Source organism: Prosopis cineraria, unplaced genomic scaffold (genome assembly GCF_029017545.1).
Source record: "Prosopis cineraria cultivar Desert tree isolate PC_DT_omini unplaced genomic scaffold, ASM2901754v1 PC1, whole genome shotgun sequence".
Lineage (NCBI taxonomy): Eukaryota > Viridiplantae > Streptophyta > Magnoliopsida > Fabales > Fabaceae > Prosopis > Prosopis cineraria.
The window spans coordinates 50,911,830-50,934,636 of NW_026555332.1; the positions used below are offsets into that span (position 1 = coordinate 50,911,830).

General features: G+C 33.8%; 3 protein-coding genes and 3 long non-coding RNA genes across 7 annotated transcripts; 5 read left to right on the forward strand and 1 right to left on the reverse strand.

The window, feature by feature from the left end:
- Positions 1–343: 343 nt before the first annotated feature.
- On the forward strand, positions 344–1,429 carry LOC129285835 (probable calcium-binding protein CML35). The gene has a single exon (XM_054921762.1). It carries the CDS (start codon positions 382–384, stop codon positions 1,192–1,194), a length of 813 nt encoding a protein of 270 aa, XP_054777737.1. The 5' UTR covers positions 344–381; the 3' UTR covers positions 1,195–1,429.
- A 391-nt stretch (positions 1,430–1,820) lies between these two features.
- Positions 1,821–3,064, forward strand: LOC129305469 (uncharacterized). The gene is made up of 3 exons (XR_008591988.1): positions 1,821–2,297; positions 2,409–2,546; positions 2,753–3,064. It is a non-coding gene; the product is annotated as an uncharacterized LOC129305469 (long non-coding RNA).
- A 4,356-nt stretch (positions 3,065–7,420) lies between these two features.
- On the forward strand, positions 7,421–10,181 carry LOC129305030 (nuclear intron maturase 3, mitochondrial). The gene has a single exon (XM_054944936.1). It carries the CDS (start codon positions 7,526–7,528, stop codon positions 9,839–9,841), a length of 2,316 nt encoding a protein of 771 aa, XP_054800911.1. The 5' UTR covers positions 7,421–7,525; the 3' UTR covers positions 9,842–10,181.
- Positions 10,182–11,351: 1,170 nt separating this feature from the next.
- On the forward strand, positions 11,352–13,542 carry LOC129305997 (uncharacterized). The gene is made up of 3 exons (XR_008592091.1): positions 11,352–11,547; positions 12,764–13,102; positions 13,351–13,542. It is a non-coding gene; the product is annotated as an uncharacterized LOC129305997 (long non-coding RNA).
- A 1,198-nt stretch (positions 13,543–14,740) lies between these two features.
- LOC129317906 (uncharacterized) lies at positions 14,741–19,404 on the forward strand. Of its 2 annotated transcripts, none has more exons than XM_054962334.1 (8): positions 14,741–16,020; positions 16,095–16,227; positions 16,367–16,582; positions 16,761–16,916; positions 17,020–17,272; positions 17,826–18,217; positions 18,749–18,865; positions 18,948–19,192. In XM_054962334.1, exons 1-8 carry the CDS (start codon positions 15,008–15,010, stop codon positions 19,038–19,040), a joined length of 2,373 nt encoding a protein of 790 aa, XP_054818309.1. In that variant the 5' UTR covers positions 14,741–15,007; the 3' UTR covers positions 19,041–19,192. The 2 variants fall into 2 exon arrangements, with proteins under 2 accessions (XP_054818309.1, XP_054818303.1); XM_054962328.1 differs by having other exon boundaries at positions 14,742–16,020; positions 18,962–19,404.
- Positions 18,576–20,886, reverse strand: LOC129317920 (uncharacterized). Its single transcript, XR_008595093.1, has 2 exons — positions 20,544–20,886; positions 18,576–19,082 (listed from the first exon to the last, which is right to left on the reverse strand). It is a non-coding gene; the product is annotated as an uncharacterized LOC129317920 (long non-coding RNA).
- Between the last annotated feature and the right edge of the window lie 1,921 nt (positions 20,887–22,807).

Genomic DNA, 22,807 nt, shown 5'->3' on the forward strand with positions numbered 1-22,807 from the left:
AAAAATGTGTTACAATTTGAGAGAGATGGTATTATTTATCACACTATACAAAAACTATCATTTCTATTACCATAAATATAAGTTTTTTATTTATTGACTTAAATCATTTTAAAAAATTGAAATGCGTGTTAAATTACTTCAACTTTCATTTAATTTATTAAAAATGTTTTTATTTCTATATTTAACACCATGGACCCACAAGATTAAAAAAATAAAACCTGCGCTCCACCTGTCTTGAATGGCTCAAAACATTATCAATGTTGTTATCTAAAATCTAAAATATAATATAAATAAGATATAAATAGTAGGAGTATAGGAATATGATATTTAAATCACGCAGGACCAAGGGAAGCTTCGTGGAAGCTCCCTGGTGCCAGACTGATGGACTCGATGGTACTTGTTCGCTCCCACCATTTAACCCCTCCACCTTCCTCCCTCCTTCCCCTCAGCCCTTCACCTCTTTACTCTCTTCCCTTCTCCTCCATCTCCTTTCTCCCTGCTGCTCTTTTCCTTCTTCTTCCATTCTACACAATGAAACTTATCAGTATCAACCCCAAAACCTTCCGACTCAACGCCAAACAACTCTTCCGCTCCAAGAGAGAACGCTCCGCCGTCTCCAGATCCGATCCCCCGTCCTTCAGCAGCTCCGGAACATCGTCTTCTTCCGACGAATCCACCCACAAGCCGGCTCCAGGCGCTCCCGGCTCCAGGACCCCCACCAGCGTCTTGCCGGACATTTCTCCTGACTGGTCTGATCACTCCACTGAAATTCAGTCCGATTTGGCCCAAGCTTTGAGGCTCGTAGACCGAGATGACGACGGAATCATCTCGCGAGAAGAGTTGGAGGCCTTTCTGACCCGGCTCGGTGAGAGTCAGGAGGACGTGGCAATGATGCTTAGTGACGTGGATCCCGAGGGAAGCGGGTGCATCAGCGTCGATGCGCTACTAAGCCGGGTCGGGCCGGGCTGTGGTTCGACGCCGGACTCGGATAGTTTAAGGGAGGCGTTCGAGGTATTCGACACGGATCGTGACGGGAAAATCTCGGCGGAGGAGCTGTTAGAGTTTTTCAAAGCTATCGGGGACGAGCGGTGCACGTTGGAGGAATGCCGGCGAATGATTAAAAGGGTTGATAGGAACGGGGATGGATTCGTGTGCTTCGAGGAGTTTTCCCGTATGATGGAGCCACAGAGGTGACTGTGACGTGACATGATGAATGGTCATGATCATATGATGATGCACCTCTAGAATCCTCACGAAGAAGTGGCGATGATCGTGTCAAGTGAAGGGGTGCGAGCATTATTTTTTGTCTCTGTATTTGTTCGGGCGTTTCTTCTCTGGCTGATTTGGGTGTATAATGTTTGAACCCAAGGACGACCTTGGAAGGAAAAAAAAAAGTGATATAAATTAAAATTTAATTATCCATGTTTCAGTTTTTGGGTCCTTGAGCAGTGAAATTTACTATAAATCTAATATATTTGAGAATGTACATGTACAAATGGCCTATATTAGACAAAAACTGTTGTCAATAAACATTTATATTTGTTGGCAAAAAATTGATTAAATTTATAAATAATTCTTCTATATGATCAACCTTTGGTATAATATAACTGAAAAGTGAAAACATCTGTTTTAATTTTCTCTGCAGTTATTTGATGTTCGTAATTGTTGACTTTGTTTCAGATCATAAAATAATTTTAGAGCATTATTTCAAAATATAAAATAATTTAATAAAAAAATTTATATTTGTGTGGATATCATACTTCATTCAAAGTGAATTAAAATGATATTGTAACATAATAATTAAATGAATAAATGTTTTTTTTAAAATTAGTAGTTTTGTTTTCAAAGAGTATATAAAGTGTGAAGTGTTATCACTATGTGTAATTTGAATAATTTGAAAAAAAAAGTATTAATTTAAATTTGACTTAATTTCAATTTTTTTTTCTCTCTTGGTTGCTTGGTTACTTGCGTCTTTTACCCACCTGGGAAGAACTTTGTGGTTCTCGCATTTGATTTTGTTAGGGGAAATGGAGATTTTACTGTTCCAGTGATCTCTCCTTTGAAGTGAAAAGGGATGGAAGAGATGCTAAATTTATCAAATTTAGTATTTTTATTTTTATAAAAAGTCATTCAATAATTATTTTTTCTCGTGCATAGATATTCCTTTCAAGGCAAAATTGTTCAAGGCGGGGTAGAATATCAAAGGTGATATCTCTGGATGACAATTTGAATATTGAAGGGTCATGTTTCTCAATGTCAAAAGTTTCACTTGAGCTGTGATACAAATATAATATATCGTAAGTTTGACATTAATCTGTTTTACATTGAATAAGTTAATTGATCAAGTGATTTCATTTAGTTGTCATTGTCGTATCAATACCTATAATTTGAGGCCGTTGTATAACCAGGACAAGCAGCAGAACCAGTATGCACTAGGAACAGAACTTAACGTGGGTGTTTGAAGAAACCAAGTTACTTGCCAGATACGCTGTTAAATTTGGTTGCTGAACTGTGAAGACACAAATATCATGGCAAACAGTAGAAAGGTCCCGAATCATTGTATTAGTTTCTTAGTTTCAGGGATGGAAAACTTCTGAATTATCTTCTCATTAGCTTCATCAATAAGATTATAAATCATAAGATTTGCTGATTGTTTTTTATGCTGGCATCATCAATCATCAATAACCCGTCTATAGGGTGTTGGGGTTTTTCTACTACATGACCTGACATAATTTTGTTCTTCTTCCTACAGTTTTGTCCGTGTCCACGTTATTATCTTTTTGCCAACCGCGTCCATGTTATCTCCGAACCAAAAAACAAAAAAAAACAATTCGTAAGTCATGTGATGTGAGGACGAGAACATGGAGTAAATGGCCACGTCTCTATGGGATGTAGCTGGTATTGTTTGGACTGACTTGGACTAAAACTAAACCCATTGGCCATGAAAAGATTCACCGCCGTGCAATCAATTATCAAGAAACCCAAGTTCCAGTGAAATATTGTTGTTATTGTGAGCTTTTTTTTTTTTTTCCCCTTTTTTCTTTTTGAAAGAACTACAGTCAGATTCTGCATAAAAAAACCAATTATTGTAAAGTTTATTTAGTTTAATTATCAATGAACTTTGTAATAATTAATTTTTTTATATGAAGTTTCAATATAATTTTTCTTTTTTTTTTTGTGACCTAGTTATGAGTTTTACTCACAGGCTTTTAGTGAATAATTTGTTATCAATAGTGTCACCATAAAATTATGTCAAAGATTAAGATAAGTATTTCTTTTTTTTTGGGCAAAATAAAATAAGTATTCCTAGTTGTAATATTATAATCTCATAAATCACAATTATTTTTCGAGTGCCATGTATTTTTATTATTTCAGCTTATTTTCGTTTCAAATTTAAAGAGGAATCGTCTTTGAAAAATGATTCTGTCTATATTATCTATGCATAAAACATAAATTGCGAAGAGTTAGCTACTTTTTATCTGTAATTGAACGTTATTAACTAATGTTTTTAATGGTGGGTGCTAAATTTGTCTGCTAACAAAAAACATGTCTAATTCAAATAGTGACGACTATATCAATTCACTGGATTATTATTAACATGATTTAAGTATTTGATATATATTTTATATAAGGCTATACTTAATTCAAAGTTTGTGAGATCATTTATTCCACGAGATACTTAAAATGTGAACGGCAGGAAAATAATCGTTGGAAAATGGTTGGCGGGTTTGTTTGTCATGGCATCGTGGGGTAAAGGGGTAAGAAAGTAGCGAAAGTATCCATGAATGGAATATTCCCGTTTTTGTTGTTATTATTTGGTGAACGGTGCTGTAGAACATGCGAAGAGATGTCAACTAAAAATTATACTCCTGTCATTTTAAATTATAAAAAAATTTTAAATAAAATTTTATATATCAACAAATTTTATTAAATATACTTAATAATTTTATCTTTTTAAAATAAAAATATAAATTTTTTAAAATACTCACCATTTAATACACATTGAAAAGAAAATGGATGAAAATTAATTTTAAAGAAAGAAAAAATAATATTGAAATTGATACATTTAATGAAATCATAATCTACTCAAAGTGTTTTATATTTTAGAATGAAAAAACTTTTTAAAAAGTACCCTATAAATTAGGACGGAGGGAGAATTAAATTAAGTCTATATAAATGCAGAAAATGCCTCTGTTTTTATAAGAGTGACTTTCCATTGAATCCTACAATATTTAAATGCGTCTATGTTAAATAGTCGTATAAAAAATTATATAAAAAAAAATTACCAGTTGTCCTTGTAGGTGGAGGATACTTAAATATATAAATATATCAGAATACAAAAAATATTATTTTTTTTGTAAAAGAATTAAAAAATTATCGACAATGTGGGTAAGGTATAAAAATAGCAAAATAGAAACTGAACAAATAATTTCAATGTTTTCCTTAAAACTTAAATATATATATATATATATTTAAAAATTAAAATATGTAGATATTGAATGCTGCTTTTTTTTTGGGGGGGGGGGGATATTAAATGTATCAAGACGTGCACATATCCTTGTGTTCATATATACTTGAGTCTCCGTGGCGTGCCAAAGATAAGACGGCGTCGCTTTCATTTTCAGGTCACACGTTTTCCGCCTCCCAACCCTTCCAACTTGAGCGCGCAGCTCCTTCCTGGAAGCTTCTTCCTTTTCCAACTGTAAGTTTTTTTATAAAATTCAATTTCTTCGTGATTGCCGTACACCGTCTGTCCATTGAGCCCCCCAGCCGATAGCTATTTCTTGTATTTTATTGATTATTTAAATTCATTGGCAACTCAACTTGTATCTTTTGGTCAATCCCTGTTCGGGTGGTGTAAAGTTATAAATTTTATATGTCTTGTAATTTTTTTTTTAAAGTATTAACTCATTGTGGCTCCGCTGTTGTCTGATGGTTATTCTTGTAAATTTTATGGTGAATAAAAAGACATATTTACTTTTATCTCGATAAAATATTTTTGTATACATAATACAATATCTAAAAATTTCAATACAATATTCATAAATATATAACACATATGGTGAACATTAACTTAAAGTAGGTTGTTTCAATAAAAATATATTATTTATCATGGACTTTATCCTTATAATATTGTAGGTCTACATATGTTCACTATATCAAGAATTAATAAACACTATGTTGTGTATTCATGAGCATTATGTTGTTCATAATTTACTTGCTTGTACATTTCACTTTAAATTAAACCATGTGCGCCAGATGTATCATACATTCTTGAATATTGTGTTAAAAGTTTATGGATATCATATTGTGCACATATGAATATGTCCTAGAGATGTTAGCAATTGTGTATGTGAGCATTTTCATATTTTATTAGGCTTTTAGTGCAAATTTTCACTCCCTTTGTTAAAAAAATATAAAGTATTTTTAATTAAATTTCTTCTCCAATAAAATAATTACTTGTTTTTAAATTAATCTTATATTTTCATATTTATTCTTATTAAATATCCTATAATAAATATAAAGTCATTAATTAATATGGATGCTTTTTTTTAAAAAAGCAATGATTATACCTCGATGGATTAAAAATACCTTATATTTTTAAACATTCAACTCCTTAAAAAATATTTTATATTTTTTAACAAAAAGAATATGTTTTAGAAGCTCTAAGCGAGATCCTCTTTTTTTTTTTTTTAATTATCAACTCAAGATCCTAAATTTTAACGCAAGATAATTTAATTTTTATAATTTTTAATTTAAAATAACTCAATCCTTATTATCTATGGACTTGGCGCAATTCATTTCTATAATAATTTAATTCAAAAAATTATAATGACTAAATTGTATTAAGTCAGAAACTAAATTAATAGAAAATTTGAAGATCACCGGTTACGTTGGCCTTTTTTCTGTTCAACTCATTTTTCTCCCAATTTCTTTAAATTCATTTTTTTATTTTAAAATTAATTTTTTATCATTTTAAGAATAGATTTTTTATAATACTTAAAAAATATAAAGGACTCAACTCTTCTTTTAAATTTTTTTTTGTGGATGTTAAAATTTAAAAATCAATGTTAAATATATTTTAAACACTATCATATAACAATATTACCATTTTGATTTTTTAAAGCAAATATCTATACTCAAATATATGGTCTCTCAATATAAAATAAGGTAAAAATGAAAAAAATTAATATAATATTTGACATATATTTTAAAAATTAAACTTTTTTTCAGGTATTTGAACTAAGTCTGAGTTCCATCGGGCTTTATTTGTGCCTGCTCAAACATAAAAATAAACAATTTCTTAAGGCCAATTCTAAATTTTTCTAGCTCATTGAAGTTAGTATAAATTACCGCACCAGCTTCATGCGTGGACTACATGAATTGAGGGTATTGAAATAGAAAAATATTGAGATCTCAATTCTTCTAACTAAATTACAAGGTACATGTCAAATAAAATCAGATCACCAATTTATTGTTTTCATAACCAGTGATCTTTTTAAGTGCAAGGCCACAGCAAAAATCATGTAGGGAAGACAAGACTGAGTCAAACCCAAAAAAAAAAAGAAAAAAGAAAAAAAAAAGAAAAAGGTTGTGGCAGGTTGTGGGAAATTTTAATATCATCATCGTCCCGGAACACATTACTACAATAACTTGCTTTTCTAAGAGCTTAATCGATGATGACAGTGTAGGCTCCCGTGATCAATTTCTTAATCTTTTTGATATAATCGCTGAGACGATGGTTCTGAAAATCTGTGTGAGGCGAGGGCAAGAGCCTTAATCGGATTAAAATAAACAAGGACTTTGTTAAATTCTTCATCCCAATCTTGAAAAGTTCGGTAGTTATACTAAGGATGGAATCCAAAAAACTTGTGAATCCTTTTAACAAGTTGTCGTGCTCATCGTGGACGAGACCGCAACAGTCAGTCTACCTCACCGGCATCCATATTTGTCACGGAGTTCCATCAAAAGACTGTGTGGTCTGATAACAGGGCCCCAATAAAATTTCACGACAAAAGTAACATTTTGGTTTTTAAACTTCCCTGAAGCCGAGGCCACCGTTGTTTTTATCTTTAGTAGAGCATAATCCCATGAAACAGGACGAGGGATTTTAAATCCGTCACACGAGTTCCAAAGGGCCACGTATTTCCAGCAAGATGAATTCTTCACTCAATTGCAATGCTCTATCATGGTTCACATTGCTGGAGCGAATCAATGATCCCTTCGTGACCGTGGACCATGGTATTAGTCCGGGTAAGCCCCATGTATCTTCAACACCAACAATCCTGACCCACAAGTTCTGGATCCGAATGCGACCCGACCAAGGTAGCTCCGGCGTCTTGATCCGAATCACAGGCCATTGTTTATTTATTTGACTGTCTTAAGCCCAAAAGGCCGAAACCTTCAAAGAAGGCAAGCCCATTATGCTTCAGAGAAAGAAATCATCGGTGGGTTGTCGACTTTGCTAGCATTTCGCAATTGCGCATGAAGCTTTCATCCCCAAGCTCCCTCTTCTTCCCCTTCCATGCTCAAACTGCGGAGCATCAGACGAATACAGAAAATCAGGTCGTCTTTCTCTGCTCTGAGATTTCACTCTACTCACGCACTCGAACTTCCGCTCCATCAAGAAGCCGACAAGCATATACCTGAACAACCCCTAACCCAATCCCAGATCAAGACCCTAGTTCTCAACAACTACGCTCACGGTAAGTTCCTCAACCTCGTAACCAATGTCGTCGCTTTGCCCACCGTCCTCCTCACCGCCTGCCACAACCTCACTACCCCGCCTGCCGACCGTGCTCCCGACGCGCCTTCTTCAGCTTCCCTTGTTGAATCAATCTCCAGGCGATTCTCCATCGAAGAGATGGCTCGAGAGCTTTGCGATAATAGGTTCGATGTCGGAGCTTGCTGTGTCACATTACTGCCTCTGAGGAAGAACGGGGAGCCTTTGGTTTTGCCAAATTTGAAATTGAAGGTGTTGATTGAGGCTATTAGGATGGTGTTGGAAGTGGTGTATGATGAACGGTTCGTGACCTTCGCCTACGGCGGCCGTGTCGGAATGGGACGGCACACGGCTATAAGGTACCTGAAAAACTCGGTGCATAATCCCACCTGGTGGTTTACTGTTGGCTTTAATCGCCAGAAGTTTGATCAAAGTCATGTAGATAAGTTATGCTTGTTTATTGAACATAAGGTAGAGGACAGTATTCTGGTTGAATTGATGAAGAGGTTGTTTGAATATCAAGCTCTGGAAATTGAACTGGGCGGGGCTTACCTAGGAAGGGGGTTTCCTCAGGAATGTGGGCTGTGTACTATTTTGGTAAATATTTACTTTGATGGCTTTGATAAAGAAATTCAACGCATACGACTTACGGAAAGTCAAGAGAATCCTAAATTGGATCCCAAGCTAATTGTTTCTACATCTGATGTATTCTACAAGCCAGTGAAGATATATGCAGTGAGGTACTTGGATGAGATAATTATTATAACATCTGGCTCTAAGATGTTTACAATGGACTTAATGAAACAAGTTACGAAGCATTTGGAACTCCATTTGGAGTTACAGGTTAATAAATTGAATACGGCTATTCATAGTGCAGTGTCAGAGAAGATTAATTTTCTTGGAATGGAATTACAGGCAGTTCCACCTTCTGTTTTGCACCCTCCAATGTCGGAGAAAGCAATCCGTGCACGGAAGAAGTACCTTAGACAGAAGGAAGTTAGAGCTCTTGAATTGAAAAATGCTAGAGAAAGAAACAGAAAGAAATTGGGGCTGAAGATATTTTGTCATGTTTATAAGAAGCTGAAGCGAAGTAATGACTTTAAATTTGAATTTAATATTGAAAATGAAGTCAGAGAAATTTTTAAATCTTGGGCTGATGAAATAGTGCAAGAGTTCTTGGGGAACATAGAGGAGTGTCGAGAATGGCATCGAAAGCTGTCAGCTGGTGATTTTCTTTCTTTAAACCACATCAGGAATCAACTACCGCCAAAGCTTGTTGATTCATATGATCAGTTTCAAGCCCAGGTAGACAAAATTTTGAATCCTAGAAAAGCTATCAGGGCAATAGAGGAAGAAGAAAGGAGGGCAAAGGAGGAAGAAGAACAAAAGTATGCTAGGAGAACAGTTGAAGATTTGACCAGGCTCTGTATGAAAGTTGATGCACCAATAGTGGCCATTAGGAAGGCTGTAAAAATGGTTGGGTTCACAAACCATATGGGTCGTCCAAGACCAATAGAATTCCTCGTGGCTCTCGAGGATGCTGATATTATCAAGTGGTATGCTGGCATAGCAAGAAGGTGGCTTGATTTCTTCTGCTGCTGCCATAACTTCATGACGGTCAAAACTATTGTAACTTATCATTTGAGGTTTTCTTGTATCTTGACGCTAGCGGAGAAGCATGAATCCACTAAACGCGAAGCCATTAAGCATTACAGCAAAGATTTGAAAGTCTATGAAATAAATGGGAACGAAGAAGTGAATTTTCCCACTGAAAGGGAGGTGAAGATGATGGGAGATAGAAATCTCTCAGACCCAAAACCTGTTGATGGAGCTTTATCTTTGGCCTTAATTAGACTGGCATCTGATGAGCCCCCTTCCTGTTGTATTGCTCACTTCTGTGACAGAACGACTCGTGTCCTTTATCGAGTACGTTTGCTGCAAAACAGCTTAAACGTGAACCCGTTGGACGAAGAGACATGGGTCCCAGGTATGGGTGCAATTCATGAAAACCTGAACAGACGATGCCTCCCTCTCTGTGTTGATCACATGAATGATTTATACTTGGGAAAAATCACTCTCCAAGACGTTGACTGTTCTTCTTCTGTATACGTAGACTGAGACTATTGCTTGCATAGTCGGCGAAATTTGAAATAAAATAGGCGAGCCCCTTGTCACGTTCCAGGGTTGAAGTTTTGACTTTCAGGAAGACACTCCAGTGTGCTAGTTTTGCTGATTTGGAGGGTCTACATGTTTGCAAAGCATTAGTTTGTTTGATGATGATGACGACCTTAATGCGGTTGATGAATTTGATTCAAACGACGATTCATTACACTCGAATGCAATTATATGTTAATGGCCTTATTCCTAGTGGAACATTCTAGGGAGTTCTAAACATCTCTACATTCTCCTTATGATCAAGAATTGTGGCTAAATATCTAACATGCATAAGATATTAAAATTCGGTTTGACTGTTCTAAAAAGTTTAGATAACTTCTGAAGAATTTAAGGCCATCGTTTACTTTTAACAAATTTTCTTAGTATACGTGAATTAATTAAAAGTGTTTCCTGAATACAATTAAAGGAGTAGTAGGATGGATATACAATTTTTAGCCTTTTAAATTTGTCTAAAAAGCAAAATATGATGCTGCGGCCTAGTTTAGATGAGAAGTTAAATATCAAAGGTTCACATCATTTTAATGTAAAAATCTGTTTATAACTTATTTAAAAAACAAGATTTAAAAATTTAAGTTGAGTAAGAATAAGAAGTAAAAATGTAATTTTAAAAGTAAATGTATATTTTACAAATTTTAAAATAAAATAAAATATTATAAGATGCTAGGTATTTATAGCACATACAATTCTTTTTTTTTAACCAATGTTATAAAAGTAAAATGTATTGACTACCTTTTTATTTTAGTTTAATGATACATACTCCTTCGTTAAAAAATGTAAGATATTTTTTAAGAGGTTAGATATTTAAAAATATGAAACATTTTTAATCTTTCGAGGTGTAATCATTATTTTTTTTAAAGTGCCCTTATTGATAATTAAAGATAGGGTTAATTTAAAAATATGTAACTACTTTATTGGGGGTGAGATTTAGTTAAAAATATCTTATATTTTTAAATGAAGAAAGACCATTTTTCTATTTTGAAAAAACTTGCATAAAAAAATGTTATATAAACCAATCTCATTTTTATTTATCTAACTATTAGTTGATTGATAAGTTTAACTTTTAAACTCGTAATTTAATCAAAATACTCCTCTTTAATATGAGAATTATCTAAGCATCTATATTTGCCAAAAAAATTTTTTTTTTTGTGTACAACTAAAAACAATATAATAAATACATTTTCAAAGTTTTATCGTGTTATAAAATTTATTAATTTTTTATCATATTATAAAAACTAAAATTTTAATGTTTATCAAATTTATTAAAACTTATTTATTTATATTTTTTAAATTACAAAAAACATATTTCAAACACATTTTGTCCATAAAATGATATAATTTCCATAAAAATATCACTAGATTGGGCACCAATGATTTCTTATTGGGTCAAAATCTTGGCTGATTGATTATCATCATCCATTAATTGATTTCATATGGAGGGGTTGAATATATTTTTCTTGAGAGATTAAACAGTAAGAGGTAAATGAGCGTCCCTGGGATCCTTCAAGGGCAGATCGGCTCAGCAGTGGGGGATGCAGTCCAAAATTCTGAGTTCAGGTTCCATGTCGTGGGCTGTTCTACCGAGCAGGTATGCACATCTGAGTGCTTTACGGTGACAGCGATGGATTTCTATTTCTACCTCAGCAGCAAAGGTGACTCCGAATGCAAGGCGTCGACTGATAGAAATCCCCAATATGAAAATACTCTGCAAACAACCTTTTAAGGAAATTAGGCCGTTAAAATTATGATTCAAATTTTTATAATTTTTTATAATTATATATATATATGTGTGTGTGTATTATCTTGGTATAAATTTATTATATCTCTATTTGATATTTTATAAAGTATTTATTATCATTTAAAATAATATTTTTAATTGATGAGAAGCTCTCTCTCTCTCTCTATATATATATATATCTATCTTGTCTCTCCATCCTTAAAAAAGAAGAGACAATTATTATAATTTTTATTTTTTATAGTGAAATTATTTGCTCATTGCTTGTAGGTTTTTCATCTCTCAAAATTGGGAGTTTTCTTATGTTAAATTTATTGTGTTATCTTTTATTAATTTCTCTAACTTTTTTATAATTTTTAATTATTTTAACCTATTTGCTTTCGCTAATTATTTGCGTACTTCCTATCATCGAGCTTCGATATCTCTCACTAGTAGCTAAGGTGAGTGTTATGTAGTTTATTTGATGCAAAATTTACTTGTTTCTTACTTTTGTTTTGCTGTGGAATATGATTCTTAAGGAGAGATCGGGGTGACATGGAAGTGATCCGGTCGTTAGGATGTTTCTGTTTTGTGATGTAGAATGGTCATCTGTTAAAACAATCCAGCAAGGTAATCAAATATACGAAATTTTCGTGGTACTTGTAGGTGCTTCTGCGTCTAGTTAATGTGGGCAGCATCTTACAGGACTGCGTGGCATTTAGGATAACAATAGATGAACATAAATTATAAGATTTCTACAATTTAAAAAAGGGAGGTTCTAATTCATATTTTCGTTCAGGGTTTATGTTTGTGCATGCTCCTCTAGTTGCTTACACTTCAGATTTATTTGATGCGTATATTACGCTATACAACGTGCTGCCAATATAGTGATGCATTGCTGGTTCTGTTCAAGTAACTTTTACTCGAAAGTTTGGCTAATGCATGGTTCATTTGGGAAGAGATTGAGCTTCAAGAAATAGTGAATATTCTTATGCAAAAATGTATAATATACCTTAAGGATTTTCTATGGCTCTTTTTTGTGAAGTCCAGAGATGAATATTGAATATTCTTCCCCGGACTGTAGTTTTTATTAACAATTTATTATAGTTAACAACTTTTGAAGACGTTTAATATTTATTGCACATTGTCTGTAGGCTTCGAGGATTCAGTTTAGGAGCTTTTCATGCTTGCTGTGTTAAATGAACAACTAGTAAAGTAGAAGATGAGGTTGGTATCATTGAGTCTCCTCAAATATCAGGCGAAGGATCTCTTTCATTCAAGACATTTCACAGTGTAGGACACGCTTCCCTCAACATTATTGTGCGCAAACTTCCTTCAGAAGCTGATGCAAGAAGCAAGAAAAGAGGAGGATGATACGGAGTATGAACTGGAAACACCTGTGGGTGAAGTACATGGCAATGGTAGGAAGGATGTTGAATTAATATCCGAACAAGACTCATCCTATGAAAAAGAGGGTGTGGAGGATTTAAACAGTGAGTCGGAGTTATCAGATACTTCCTCCACTTTTTATTGTTACTTTTCACCTGTATTTTTTATAAGCAACATTGTCTATTTCAATAAGTATTTATTATAAATTTTTTAAATCATCCCTCATATTTACATTAATGAGAAATAATTAATGCATGCTTATGATGATTAATATAGGGTATTTTAATTTAATTTTTTTATTTTTAGATATAATTATTACAATTAACTGACTTTCTTAAATTGTATGATACAGAGTATTTTGAGATTGACTCAACTGAAAAAAGAATCACAGAAGAAAGGGATTCAATCCCAACTATTCAGGGCAATCACTAGAACCCCGGGTTTGTCTATTAATTCTGTTCTTGAGAAGCGGGTTGAGGAAGGGAAAGAATTAATTTGAGAGGCTGTGTGAAATCAACGCCTGCAACATATGGAATGTGCAGAGACAGGTAAGCAGAAGATGGCTGAGGATCTAGATCCAGTGTACCGTTGAAATACATGCCAAACAATTTTGTTTGAGGCAGAATCATTTACTAAATATGAGCATATTTTTTTATAAAAAAATTCAAACATTAATCCATACTGATTCATTTTGTGAAACTTAACCCTATTGATTTGTATGTTACTTTTACTTTCCAATCATTTCCCGGGGTATACCATGTCTTACTGAATCTTCCTTATTAACAAGACCAGGTACATTTTTGGCAATTTGACGGAAGATAGGAGCCCGTGAAAGTTACAAGAATGTCCCTACCCTAACCCCCCCCCCCCAAAAAAAAAAAACGTAAAAATATATAAATAAAGGAAAGGTTAAAAGGCAAAACATATGTGAATAGAAAGGCTTGAGTATTACTTTCATTCTTAATAAAAGATACACTGTGAAAGGCTTCTAACATCCTAAATCTAAAATACTTTGCAAGAAGTTAATAACATTAAATTATCTTTTTTCACAAATATCTATACTAATTATGCAGAAAACAATGATATAATAAATTAAAGGTAATTAATATAAATTATTTTAACTTTAAGATAATATTGAAAATTAATAATACTGTTTTTCAATTTTAATGACATAAACTATTTTTATTGCTTTTACATATATTTCTATTAAAAGTAATTATATTTAAAATACAGTTAGATATTAAATACAATACAAACTATATAAATTATTTTAACTACATTTCAAAATTCTCTATGTATAAAGTAGTTAAAAGTGTATTCCCTCTAATTTCATTTATAAAGTACATTTTAAAAAGTTTATTTGATCATGTTTATAAATTATAGTGTAACTTTTAAATAATATTTAAAAAATATTTTTAGAATTATCTTTCATAAAAAAAAAGATAATACGAAAATATTTTTTAAATTTGTTATATAAAAATATATTTAAAATTTTACTCTTTTTATTTTAATATTAATGTAGTTTAGAAAAGAGCACATTCTATCTTCGCTTTTGTTTAGGTTAAAGCTGCATGAATACTGACTCATATGAGGACCAAGTGCGAATGGGGAAACACTGTGCAGAAAGTGGGGAAGATTCAATTTCAGGATTAGTCTCGAAGGGGGAAGATTCATTGGCGCGCGTCCAGCATTAACCTCGTAAATTATATATACTGAGCAGAACTGCAGAAGTAGATAGGTGATGAAAGAAAAGATAAAATTCAATTTTCAGTCAGCTTAGTCCGTTCCGCACCAATTACTCTGTCCTGTTCCAGAGTCAAGTCCAAGGCGTGTCAGGACCGTTTCACACAAAATATGGCGTGCAAGGGAGTTTCCCAACCTTCCCCATCCAATAGTTTCGAACAATGAAACTCTAGAATTCTTCGAAAGTAACAGACGGCTTCATTTCTCAAGAATTCTCCATTCATTTTATCTCACATGATTTTTTTTTTCTCTGGTACAATTCATTCATGGCGATCCTTAAGATAACCCAAAAGCACCATAACCGCTTCAACAACCCCTTCCCTCCTGCCCCATCAAGTATTCCTTTCGTTCAAGGGTCTCTTTTCCTCAATTCCAAAACACTGCATTCACATGAAATCTTTGCAATCGGTAATGATTTTCAGCTTTCCTGGTTCTCCGACAATGGCGGATACCTCTCAATTTCGCATCTTTCTCAGCCAAGTCGACCCATTTGGTCTACTGTCCCAGGACAGGCCTTCGTCTCCGCTGCATTGGCTGACACCGAGGTGGAAGAAAGCAGGGGATCCTTCCTTGTCAAGGACAGAGGTGTTCATTTGGTCTGTCCTCACCAAACCATTGACTCTATTAGGGTGGTTAATCCATGCGACCGTCGTCGGGAAACCGAGGTGGCAAATTCTCCTTCTGGGTACCTGGGATTAAGTCAGAAAAGGGATATCAGAGGTATGCATCTTCCTACTTTGCTGATCACGGGAAGGCTTTTCAATACGACGACGAAGAATAGAAAGTTTCAGAAGCAAGTCACGCATTCAAATATGCAGTTCAAGGCAACAGGACCCTCTGCCTCCGCAAGGTACTGGGTTTTGTTCAGTCAGAAAAACAATAATCAGGTTGGATTTCATGTTAAGACTGAAACACCAAAAATCATTTCACGCAAGCAGAGCTCTACAACAGTTTCAGGAATGTACCGAGGATTTAAGAAGAGGCTGATTAACCGAAAAAGAAGATTTGGTTGGTTTTGGAATCTTTCGAGGCCAAGAGGTTTTGTCTTATTTTCATCAACAGAGGAAGAAATGGCAAAATTTAAAAAACCAGAATCAGCAGAGTTCAACAGGATTTGGGTGACGTATGCAACTGATGAGGATGAGAGATTTTACGGTTTCGGGGAGCAGTTCTCTCACATGAATTTGAAAGGGAAAAAGATACCCATTTTTGTTCAAGAACAGGGAATTGGAAGAGGAGATCAACCTATCACCTTTGCTGCTAACTTGGTCAGTTACAGGTAAAACAGAGCACAAGCTTCATATGCTCAACCTGTAAAGCATATGTTGTTGACAGCATTTCACTGATTGGCAGGGCAGGGGGTGATTGGAGTACCACTTATGCTCCTTCTCCATTCTACATGACATCTAAAATGAGGTCCATTTACCTTGAAGGATATGATTATACCATCTTCGATCTGACAATACCGGATAGAGTACAGATCCAGGTATTCTTTCTTTCATATAATCTACCTTCGAACATGTAGACGTAGTTTCTAATTCCAGCCCTTCTCCTTTCCTTTCATTTTGTTTTTCCTTTTACTAGAAACACGCAGTTTCTAATTTTCTGTGAAATGGAGCTTGCAGATACATGGAAATTCAGTTGACGGGCGGATATTGCATGGGAACTCACCTTGTGAACTCATTGAACGTTTCACAGAAACGATTGGAAGGCAACCTGAGCTTCCAGAGTGGATAATATCTGGTGCTGTAGTCGGAATGCAGGGTGGCACAGAAGCAGTACGTCATATCTGGGATGAACTAAGGGCCCATGACCTTCCCATTTCAGCATTTTGGTTGCAGGTAATTCCTTGAGGAAAGGGAGCAACACAATAATATGCAGTTTTAGCAGACTTTTTGATAACCTATAGTGCAACTGCCTTCTATAACGTCTTTCAATCCTAATGTGAACTTCTAGCATATAGTGATGTCACATTTTGATATTTTGTATATTTACTTTGAATTTGTAATTGTTGAATAGGATTGGGTAGGGCAAAGAGAAACTTGTATTGGTTCACAATTGTGGTGGAATTGGGAAGTGGATGCACAAAGGTATAGCGGATGGAAGGACCTTAACAAAGATCTTAGTGCTCAGCAAATCAAAGTGATGACATATTGTAATCCATGTCTAGCTCGGGTAATACATTCTTTGAGCACTAGGTATAAAATATTTCGTTAGACAGGAGCTGGAGACTGGAGACAAAAATCCACTTATATAAATTTGTTGTCTGACCCTGTAGGTTGATGAGAAGACAAACAAAAGAAGAAACCACTTTGAGGAGGCAAAGCAGTTGGACATCTTAGTGAAAAACAAGAACGGGAATCCATACATGGTTCCTAATACAGCTTTTAATGTGGGCATGTTGGATCTAACACACCCAAAGACTGCAACATGGTTCAAGCAAATTCTACGAGAAATGGTGAATGATGGTGTTAGAGGATGGATGGCTGATTTTGGGGAAGGCCTTCCTGTGGATGCCGTTCTCTATTCAGGTTTTCTTCTTATCTTCTTTCACCCAGAGCTTCGACACATCGGAACAACTCAGGACTTTTCTGAATGATCCATGTGATCATCAAACAGAAAGAAATGGAAGTGGGCCAAAGCAAGAAAGGAGTATTTGGACGAGGCTCTTTTCTTCTTTTGAATTTCATATCCATTTCCAGTGACTAACAAATATCCACAACTTTAACGAGCAACCAGAAGATCCAGGGGCTATTGGTTGGGAAGCATACCTTTGCTTCTATCTACTGGATCCTAGTCCAGTTTCCTTTTTAAACACACGCTCACACATTCATAAAGGGGGAACAAATTCAATCTAATTTAATAGGTTTCAATGATGACTGTACACCCACGACCACTTCTGTTAACTACTTGATCTGCGAAGCTGATAATTCTCCCCTCCCCACAACTCCCAAAAAAGAAAAAGAAAAAAAAAGAAAAAAGAAAAGAAAAGAAAAAAAAAAAGAAAAGAATGTTCGAAGAGCATATAGCAAGAAGAACTTGTTAGGGCTTGTGAGTACTAAGATTTGGTACCCTACGTTTCAGGTGAAGATCCTATTTCAGCTCATAACAAATACCCAGAACTATGGGCCCAAGTCAACAGAGAGTTTGTTGAAGAATGGAAAAATGACAATTTGGATAAGGCAAAAGAAGAGAGCTTGGTTTTCTTCATGAGGGCTGGTTTCAGAGATAGCCCCAGATGGGGGATGCTATTCTGGGAAGGAGACCAAATGGTTAGTTGGCAGATGAATGATGGAATCAAGAGTTCTGTTGTTGGCCTACTAAGCAGCGGAATTTCAGGGTTTGCTTTTAATCACAGTGACATAGGAGGCTATTGTACAGTAAACTTACCTATAATCAAGTACACAAGAAGTGAGGAGCTGCTTTTGCGATGGATGGAACTCAATTCATTTACCACCATCTTCCGCACCCATGAAGTAAGTAGTATACACATGCATCATGACAATTTCTCTCGTGATTTCCTTTTTCCATCTTCACAGCCAATTCACATCAAGTTTGTTAAAGCATGTATCATAGTGAAGAACCCTGCTTAACAATGAAAATATTCGTTTCTGACATGATACTCCTGAAAAGAGAAGATTCACCTCCTAAGTTCTATAATTGTTACTTCTTTTCCATAGCTATTTCGAAAGTTACAGAAATGGTTTGACTGGTATTGCGATCCTCGTAAATCATTCACATTCATTTCAGAAAATACCGGTTTTCTGTATAAATGCTTACTCTTTAAAAAGGAAAACGGCATTATACATAGAGATATCTATTTTGAAAAATTCCTTATTCTGAATAATATGGGCCATCTTAAGGGCCACGAGAAAGGGAACTTTCAATTTCAATAAATCGTTGCTAAAGTTTGACGGCAACGCATTAAATCTCTGAGACTACTTTTCCTGGAATACCCAACTTGTACATCAATCGGTTTCTGAAAATTTTGTATCTTCGGCAAACAGGGAAATAAACCATCTCGCAACAGCCAGTTCTACTCAAACCAACGAACACTGTCACATTTTGCACGCTTTGCAAAAGTGTACGCAGCCTGGAAATTTTACCGTATTCAACTGGTGAAGGTGATTCCAAAAATCCTTGCACCAATTTAATGCCAGATTTTGTAGATTCAGTTCAGCAAACACCTAACATGTCCTTTTCAAGTTCTTTCTGCACAGGAAGCTGCACAAAAAGGGCTGCCTGTATGCCGCCACCTATTTCTCCATTACCCAGGTGATGAACATGTGCTTCAGTTGAGTTATCAGCAGTTCATGGTTGGTTCTGAGATTCTAGTGGTGCCTGTTCTTGACAAAGGAAAGAAAAAAGTTAAAGCCTATTTTCCATTGGGAGAGACTAGTAGTTGGCTACATATCTGGACGGGGAAAGTGTTCTCTGAAAAAGGAAGTGAAGCATGGGTAGAAGCTCCATTAGGAAATCCTGCTGTATTTATTAAGGTTGGCTCCATAATTGGGGAAACCTTCTTGCAAAACCTAAGAAGTTTTGGCATTCTTTAAAACAATAGATGTAAAGCTCTTACGGTCTAAGTAGCTTATCTAGCCATATCTTTTGAGCAATGAGCTCAGACTCAAGTCATTGCAATTGAATTTATTTACAGAAATAACTGAAGGCCCTCAATTATACACGTCATGTTCATTCGGCTAAACATCCAATCAATTAAAAACTTGCTCTATTCCTACTATTAGTTAGAACAATTCTAATACTGAGCCCCCCTATTTACTTATGTTTGGGCTTTTGTGGTATTTAATTTTAATCACTTTCATCATTATTTCTTCCATCCGAATGCTGTTTTCTTCATTGCTGTTGGACTAAATCTCCACCAACAGGTCCGTAAAAAAACTCGACACTGCAGTTATTTCCTGGCAAACTGGAAGACTAGACATTCTCAGAATTCACTACCATACCTTATGGAAAACATCCTATTTGGGCCCCCTGTAAACATCTAAAATCATCGAAATAATTTGAGCAGTGATACATCAGCTAAATCTCCATCAAAATCAAGGCCACCCATTTGATCATTGACTACCAGTACAGTGTTTGAAAACAGGAAACCAACGGATATGATGCCAAATGCAACTTAGCAGGACTTCGTTGCTTAACTGGAGTCTGACGTCTCGCACCTTGGTTATGTTTCTTGGATGCTTACAGGTTTATCAACCCAGAAAATTCTACCTTCTATATAACAAGCCTTGTGAAATTTCATCCTTCAAAGCTAACCTTGCGCCCTTCTTTGATTCATGACATTATTAGAAATGCATTCTGCTTTTAGCTTAATATCACAAAACTAACCAGAGTTTTGCAAAATCCTTAATACTATTTCCCCCAGACAAAAACATATCTAGAAAAAAGATACCTCACTACTTTCCAACACTACTTTCAACTGCTCTCAAAAATTAAGAAAGAAACATATAGAATGAATTTCCTTTCCAATTCTCCAATAAATCAGAGCCATATAATATTCATCAAAAGAAGCACTTGATAAAAAACACATAAGCCATCAACTTGACTACTAATGACATTTACACTTTATGTTTAGTGCACTGTATATCTTCAAAGTTCAAATATAAATCGATGTTCATCGCTTATCAACTACGCTTGGTGTCTATGTTGTTTGGACTTTCTTGCGAAGAAAAAGACATCTCCCAACTTTCAAACAATAAGCCCGAAATAACGATCGCTCATTCTTAAAATTCACAGATAATTATTCTGGTATTCCATAGATAGAACGTGTTAAGCCTATACCTTCACAAGTAAATCGGAGAGTTGAAGCGCATCCTCCAAAAGCATGGCGAGAAAATATGCGAACCCGTTTGTCGAATTGTCATTGTGGACGCTTGAAACTCGTGCTTGCATTACTTCAAGACAAATCGAGAGAGGAATGCGACTTGAATCGAGTCAGCAAGGCAGAACTTGCATAAGAAGTGTGTACATTCGTGACAGGGTAGGAATGGGGTTGATGTTTATGATTTCCATGTGGAAGAACAATTTGATGATTTTCAACTTTCAAGTGTTTCCAGCAAAAAAAAAATAAAAAGGTCGATGTTCCATGCTTTTTGGATGCAGCGGTCGCGCTCCCCCCTGCGGAATTCGAATATTTTAGACGCATATTCTCTCTTCGGTGCCGTGGAAACGCTACTTTTATTTATTTATTTATTTGTTTATTTGGAAAATTTTCTTCAAAGAAAAATAATAATAAAATTATTTTAAAATATATAAATGACAATTTAGTTTTTTTAAAATATCATAATTTTTTAAAGACCCTATGACTTTTTTGTTATTAATAAACTTATATAAATTATTAAATTATCTTTATTAAAAATAAATGATTTATAAGTTTTATTTAAATATTCATAATTTTTATTCTTATATTCACAACAATGTAACAAAAAATAAGAAATAAACATGCAAAATTGTGATTTGCTATTACATCATTACGAATATGAGAAAAAAATTGTGAATATTTAAATAAAACTTATAAATTATTTATTTTTAATGAAAGTAATTTGATAATTCATTAATGATAGAAAAGTCCTTAAAAATTTTAGGAAATTATCACAGTTTGAGAGATTAAATTATCATTTATATATTTTAAAAATATTTTATTATTATTTTTCTTTCTTTAAAGCTTTACCCAATGACGATGCTGATATAATATTACATCAACAGTTCAGAATTGTAAAATTTTTTGTAGACTATGATTAAAATATTTTTTTCTACTTCTAAATAATCTATAATTGTTTATTGATTGATCAAGTTTTAACATTTTAAATTTATTTATTTATTTTTATATAATTTTATAAGAATTACTCCTTCTGATTCTATTTATAAGACACCTTTTATAAGTAATTTTTGATTTAAAATATAAAACATCTTGTAATAATAAACAATATTTTTTCCAATTTTACCTTATCTCGATCAGCATAAAAATATTTAATGTCATTGCATTATTATTTAAAATTAAAAGTAAAAATAAAAGTGCATCTTACTTTTTTATGATATCAAGAAAAAGCATAACTTTTTTTAATATGTATGAAATGATTAAAAGTATTTTATAAAAAAAAAATCAAAGAGAGTAAATCTCAACTATCCAATTTTCAATCCATTAGTAGAGGATGAGATATAGGAAAAAAAGAGAAATAGAATGAGAGGATCCAAATCCATATTTTCTTGCGGAGTTTATTTTAGGTTTAAGATTAAAGTATCATTGTGGGTGTATGCTAATACTAATTTTTTATTTTCAGGAGAATTTTAGTTAAGAACTCCAATAGAGATTTAATTTTAGGTTGGTAATTTTTTTTTTAAATTTTAGTTCAGTTCAAGGGAAAAAATCAAAAAAATTTTAATGATGAACAGATCAAAATATCTTTGATTTATTATACAGAATTATTAATTGTTAATTTTTTTGTTGCACTTGTTAATTTGCTAATATCACTAGTGAATTACATCATTTGTTAGACAATCAGTAACATTTATTGTTAACTTATTAACTTTACTTATTAATTTACTAATACTAGTTGTAAATACACCAATTGTAAATACATATTTACAACTGGTGTTAGTAAATTAATAAATAAAGTTAGCAGTTTAATAAATGATATTGCTGTTTATGATTGAAAAATTAATGTCAAGTCTTATATTGATATGTTAACTTATGTAATTTACAACTTATATCCGTAAATTAACAAGTGAAGTAAGAAAATTAATAACAAGCCATTTTGCATAACAAGTGAATGATATTTTAGTTTTTTTCATTGTTGAGATTCTTTTAACTTTTACCCTTTAGATTGAATTAAAATTTTAATTTTTTTGAGCTCACTTGAAATTAAATCTTTACAATAATCCTTAACTAAAATTCTCTGTTTTTTTCTTTGGATTTCTGGAAAATTACAACACTTTATTACAACTTCATATGCATCAAAATGAACCAAGAGAAAATTCACTAGAAGAAAACCTTTTACCATGACTTGGGCATATATTTATTTAAAGATAAACGAACAAATTATTTT

What these genes read in the sequence shown, in the direction of transcription:
- LOC129305030 (XM_054944936.1), top strand. Translation starts at nt 7,526, where the DNA reads ATGCTCAAACTGCGGAGCATCAGACGAATACAGAAAATCAGGTCGTCT.
- LOC129317906 (XM_054962328.1), top strand. Translation starts at nt 15,008, where the DNA reads ATGGCGATCCTTAAGATAACCCAAAAGCACCATAACCGCTTCAACAAC. An exon ending in CGGATAGAGTACAGATCCAG is followed by an intron (nt 16,228 to 16,366) that starts GTATTCTTTCTT and finishes TGGAGCTTGCAG; the next exon opens with ATACATGGAAATTCAGTTGA. An exon ending in TTTCAGCATTTTGGTTGCAG is followed by an intron (nt 16,583 to 16,760) that starts GTAATTCCTTGA and finishes ATTGTTGAATAG; the next exon opens with GATTGGGTAGGGCAAAGAGA.
- LOC129285835 (XM_054921762.1), top strand. Translation starts at nt 382, where the DNA reads ATGGACTCGATGGTACTTGTTCGCTCCCACCATTTAACCCCTCCACCT.